This window comes from Mandrillus leucophaeus, unplaced genomic scaffold (assembly GCF_000951045.1).
Source record: "Mandrillus leucophaeus isolate KB7577 unplaced genomic scaffold, Mleu.le_1.0 Scaffold1, whole genome shotgun sequence".
Taxonomy (NCBI): domain Eukaryota; kingdom Metazoa; phylum Chordata; class Mammalia; order Primates; family Cercopithecidae; genus Mandrillus; species Mandrillus leucophaeus.
Genome location: NW_012098097.1, coordinates 9,228,176 through 9,234,031, shown reverse-complemented (window position 1 = coordinate 9,234,031; position 5,856 = coordinate 9,228,176). Strand labels below are relative to the sequence as shown.

The window sequence follows — 5,856 nt, the reverse complement described above, 5'->3', positions numbered from 1 at the left end:
CAAGCTCCGCCTCCCAGGTTCACGCCATTCCCCTGCCTCAGCCTCCCGAGTAGCTGGGACTACAGGTGCCCGCCACCACTCCTGGCTAATTTTTTGTATTTTTAGTAGAGACGGCGTTTCACCATGTTAGCCAGGATGGTCTCAATCTCATGACCTTGTGATCCACCCACCTCAGCCTCCCAAAGTGCTGGGATTACAGGCGTGAGCCACCGTGCCCGGCCAAAAGGTTTTTCTTGAAGCGCCCACCCCCGCCACCCCGGTCCCAACCATCTCTTAAACGGGTAGGCAGTACTGGGTTTTTGTTTGAGCTTTCTTAGAGCTCAGTTGAATATTAAGACATTTTTCAGATTGAGTGTTAATTTCTATGAGAAGTCAAATATCATAATGGAATGTTGATGTTTTAATTTCACAGTGGGTCTGCCAGTCACACAGGTTCATCTCCTTTCTCCTTTTGTCCATTTCTATCTGCTCGGTTAGATTCTTTGGGATGATAATGTGGCTTGGCAGGTATTCAGGTAGTGAATCACTTTCTCACTTACCCCAGCTGTGTAGCAGACAGGTGACGCCCAGTACTTGTGCAAAGACTGTCATCTCATGCGTGTCAACCTTGTCTGTCTTAAAAATTGTTCTCAGAGTAGTCATGTGGAATATCTGAGTGCAGCATGTCTGTGGCAAAAAGAATGTAGTGTGATATTTAGAACTTTTTTTTTTTTTTTTTTTTTTGAGCTGGAGTCTGGCTCTGTCACCCAGGCTGGAGTGCAGTGGCGCGATCTGTGCTCACTGCAAGCTCTAGCCCCCGGGTTCACACCATTCTCCTGCCTCAGCCTCCCATGTAGCTGGGACTACAGGCGCCCGCCACCACACCTGGCTAATTTTTTTTGTATTTTTAGTAGAGATGGGGTTTCACCATGTTAGCCAGGATAGTCTCGATCTCCTGACTTCGTGATCCGCCCGTCTCGGCCTCCCAAAGTGCTGGGATTACAGGCATGAGCCACTGCGCCCGGCCGAGAACTGTCTTTTTGGTGGGTATTGATTAGTCATTTTTATTACTTGCTTGGACCTAAGAGAAACAATCTTTGAGTTGGGTTACATTTGTGAAAGGTAATTGTGTTGGCATACAGTAGAGCTTGGCAGTTTGTTCTGGAAGGAAGATAAATGAAGTTCTGATGTGCTGTGCTTCAGTGTAGAGTGCCCCAAGGCCAGTCTGTAAGGCCCCTCAAGGGGTGCCAGGTCCTGCGCAGAGGGCGAAGCGCTGCAGGGAAGTAGCAGGAAGCTATGCTAGGAAGAGACATAAAGCCTTTGCTAAGTCTCAGATCAGTTATGCAGACAGCTTTTTCAGCATGTTTACTTTTAAAAATAAAACTCCCCTTTCCATATGAATAATGACTAAGGCTATAAGAAAACATTATATGGTAGAGAATAGTAACAATTAAAATGATGTCTGGTGTGGAATGCGTGAGTGAGTGGTCGGGGGACTCCAGGTGCGATTTTGCTCTCCTCCCATTAGATGACTATGGTTTGCTCAAAGGAAAGTCTCTTACTTTGATCTGCCCTTGTTTAGGCCGAAAGCGAAGAAACCAAGGAGCGCCTGTTTGAATCCATGCTCAGTGAGTGTCGGGACGCCATCCAGGTGGTTCGGGAGGAGCTCAAGCCGGATCAGGTAGGACCCTCGGCTGAGCCCTGGCCCTTGCTCTGGGCAGGGGTCCAGGTCAGCCTGTATCCCCTTCTCAGGTGGACCCCAGTGCTCTGAGTGCACTGTTCTCTTGGCCACTGTTTTGGTTTTTTTTTTTTTTTTTTTGAGGTGTGGTCGTTGGGACAAATAAAGGCTTCTGGGCTCCATTACACTGAGAAATTAATCCCTCCCTCCCCTGTTCCTCCTAGTGGTTTCCTGTATGGCCTATGAAGCCTGTGGCCTCAAATTCTGTCTCCAGGTGGACTTCTCCAGTGCCTTCCTTTTTCTGAAAACACTGTCCCTGTGATTCATTCAGGCATCTAGGCTGAAAACCTTAGATGTATTTGTCTCTTTTGTCCCTGTCACCCAGCCCACTTTCTTCTCCATTTGCAGGGCCTCGTGCCTATTGTTGATTCGCCTGTTTCTATTAGCCTTTTCTCTTGTGTCTAGGCAACCGCAAAGGTCTCCTAATTGCTTCTTCTGTCTTGGTCCTGGTTCTCTTCTCCAGGCCTTTCTTTTGTGAAGTACAAATGGAATCTTTCTAAATCTAGTTTCCCTGTCTAATTTTAAAAAGCCCAGTGATTTCCTGTAGGGATTGAGCAGTGGCCTCCAAACTTTTATGCTGATAAACCCCATAGGCAGCGTTGAGCCTGCACCACTGATGCATTTATTTATAAATTATATACCTTATTATTTGACTAATTTGTCATATATAAAATGCATTAAAATAAGGACTTTTTTGAATGAGATAAATAGAAATAGAAATTCTAATTTTCTTTTCATACTCAGACTCCCTGGGTTTTATGTGCCCTACTTAGAGACCACACTGGTCTCTCAGTTCAGACTTGAGCTGATGTACAAACCTTCCCCAGTCTGTTCCCAGCCTTGTACTTCACTACATCCTTCTGAGTCCTCTCCCTCAAGCTGTTCCACTTACGGGCATCTCAGTAATGCTTTTCCCACCCAGTGTGTTACACTGTTCTCATTCCCCTCCCTCCTCACTTGGTTAATCTTTCCTGCCACTCTTCACTTGTCCAAACCTCATCTGTTTTTCAAGGTCCAGCTCATAGCTTGCCATTTCTGAAAAGCGTATGCCTGCACCATCCTAGCCCACAGAGATCTCTGCAGATTCTAATTATCTGATACTTGCAGCTATAAGTTTTGATAGTTAAGTATTACCTGTTCATAAAAACTTACTTTTATTGTGGTAAAAAAGCGTTAAACATAAAACATACCACCTTAACCATTTTTAAGTGTATGGTTCAGTGGTAAGTAAATATATTTATAATGTATAACCAACCATCACCACCAGTCCATCTCCAGAACTCTCTGCGTTTTGGAAAACGGAAACTCCGAACCCATTAAACAACAATAACTTCAAGTGTTGCCTTGCAACTATTTTTTTTTCAGCATCTGCCACAAAGCCTTGAGTATAAACGTTGTTTTGAATCACTGCTTTCTCTAAGGAGTCACCTGCTTCCTTGCCCCGTTAGGCTGCCTTTATGTGTTGTGCTTCCCTTCATCGACTTAACAGAGGTGCCTGCAGAGTCCTAACCCCTGTCACTGTTACTCACCTTGAATGCATAGCAGTTGGGAGACACCTCACAGAATGTAAGGAATGTGGTGCAGCAAAGGCTCATTCATTTCCTGTTGCTACAATCATATTACCACAAACTTAATGGCTTAAGATGATACAAATATATTATCTTATGCTTCTAGAGGTCAGAAATGTAGTGGGTTCACAGGGCTGTGTTCCTTTAGAAGCCCTAGGGGAATCCTTTTCCAGTATTCCCAAGAATACATCTCCTGGCTTCTAACAGCTGCCTGTAGTCCTTGGCTTGTTTGTGGCTCTCCATTTGTGCTTCAAAGTGATCAGCTCCTCTTCCCTCTGCTTCCATTCCTTCATCATCTCCAGCTCTGACCCATCTGCCTCCCTCTTCTCAGGACCCTGGGATTACATTGGGCCCACCCAGATAATTCAGAGATCCTTAATCACATCCGTAGAGTCTCTTTCACCATATATGGTAACATCTTCACAGATTCCACGGAGGCTAGCATGTAGACATCTCTGGAGTACATTATTCAGCCAGCCACAGAAGGCAGGCTCTGACAGCCCAAGGAGTGGAACTGGGATCTGTGGCATAGATCTTCACACAGAGCCGTGGACTGTGGAATGTCTGATTTTAATGCTTTGGGGTTAGGCACTGGGAGGAGTGGACAGGAAGTCTCATCTGGCCGTTACTCTCAATTATCTTATTTGAGGTCAGTGTTTAGATGCCAGTGGCAATTTGAGTGCCACTGTTGTTCTAGATTATGTCAAGTAGTAGATCTTTGATATTTGAGGACTCCTGTCTTACTAGAGTCTGCGTCTATGTTCAGGGCACTTTGGAGACCCCACCATTGCATGAAGTGGTCAGAGCGACAGCATCGGTTGCTTTACTTTTTACCTTTTTCACTTTCTGCAGAAACAGAGAGATTACATCCTTGAAGGAGAGTCGGGGAAGGTGTCTAATCTTCAATACTTGCATAGGTAAGGGTTATTTTAATTTTTCTACTTTTTAATATTGTTAAAATACCATTTGAACAAAACAGTATATAATATTTATGTATATTTACATTTATAATTTCTTTCTTTCTTTTTTTTTTTTTTTTTTTTTGAGACAGGGTCTAGCTCTATCACCCAGGCTGGAGTGCAGTGATGTGATCTCAGCTCACTGCAGTCTCAATGGCCCAGGCTCAATCAGTCTTCTCACCTTAGCCTCCCACTGAGTAGCTGGGACTACAGGCATGCCCCACTACACCTGGCTAATTTTTTTTTTTGTAGAGATGCGATTTTGCCATGTTGCCCGGGCCAGTCTCGAACTCCTGGACTCAAGCAATCTGCCTGTCTCAGCCTCCCACAGTGCTGGGATTACAGGCGTGAACCACTGCACCTGGCTTACATTTATAATTTCTTAATGCGTAAAAATGCTAATGCATGTATGTCCATTGTATCAAATGAATATAAATGCTATATTTACATTTTATTTTATGTGCCTAATTTAAGATTTTTACATAGCTTAATTAGAACACAGCCAGGCACAGTGGCTCATGCCTGTAATCCCAATACTTTGGGAGGTTGAGATAAATAGATTGTTTGAGCTCAAGAGTTTGAATTAGCTGGGTGTAATGGTGCACACCTGTGGTCTCAGATACTCCAGAGGCTTGGGTGGGAGGATCCCCTGAGCCTGGGCAGTTCAAGGCTGCAGTCAGCCATGATCATGATCATGTCACTGCATTCCAGCCTGATACAGCCCTGACTCAAAATTCTCAAAAAAACAAAAACAAGAACACAACCAGTGTTTGAAGCTCCCTGCGGCCCTTTCCTCATTTCCTTCCACTCCTAGAGCTAACTGCTCTCCTTCCCAGTGCCAAACTCTGGAAGTTGGTCTCTGTGTTTTGAATGTGTTACGGTTGTCCATTTCACATTGAAGTTTAATTTCAACTCAAGTTTAACTCCATCCAGAGTTTATTTTTGTGTAAGGTCAGGATCTGCTTCACTTTCTTCCATAAAGACAATAGGTTGTTCTAGTGTGATTTATTGACTACTCCATCGTCTCCCCGCTGATCTGCAGCGCCAGCCCTGCCAGGCATGTGTCCCATTTTCTCCATGTGTGTTCTTTCTCTGGACCCTTCTGCTCCATTGATTTGTCTGTACTTGGACCAGCACAGTGCATGATAACTTTGTGCCAATCTCAACATCTGATAGAGCAAGTTCTCCTCGCCAGGTTTGTCCTCAGGGGTCGCTTGACTATTCTTGTTCCTTTCTTCTTTCATCATATATATTTTAAAGTCACATCGTCCCAGCACTTTAGGCAGCCAAGGCAGGTGGACTACTTGAGTTCAGGCATTCAACACCAGCCTGGGTGAAACCCCATCTCTGCAAAAAAAAAAAAAAAAAAAATTTTTTTTTTTTGTTTGGACTGAGTCTCGCTCTGTTGCCCAGGCTGGAGTGCGGTGGCACAATCTCGGCTCACTACAACCTCTGCCTCCCAGGTTCAAGCAATTCTTGTGCCTCAGCCTCCCGAGTAGCTGGGATTACAGGCACCCACCACCACGCCCAGCTAATTTTTTTGTATTTTTAGTAGAGATGGGGTTTCACCATGTTGGCCAGGCTGGTCTTGAACTCCTGACCTCAAGTGATC

At 44.7% G+C, this 5,856-nt stretch overlaps 1 protein-coding gene across 5 annotated transcripts in view; it reads left to right on the top strand.

Annotated features, from left to right (window-relative positions):
- The window catches only part of SRP68 (signal recognition particle 68kDa), a 46,831-nt gene that overhangs the window by 30,621 nt on the left and 10,354 nt on the right, over positions 1-5,856 (top strand). For all 5 annotated transcript variants that reach the window (XM_011982808.1, XM_011982731.1, XM_011982590.1 and 2 more), the window contains 2 exons: positions 1,562-1,660; positions 4,138-4,202. In XM_011982808.1, coding sequence (XP_011838198.1) covers positions 1,562-1,660; positions 4,138-4,202 — 164 coding nt within the window. The remainder of the gene's footprint in view (positions 1-1,561; positions 1,661-4,137; positions 4,203-5,856) is intronic.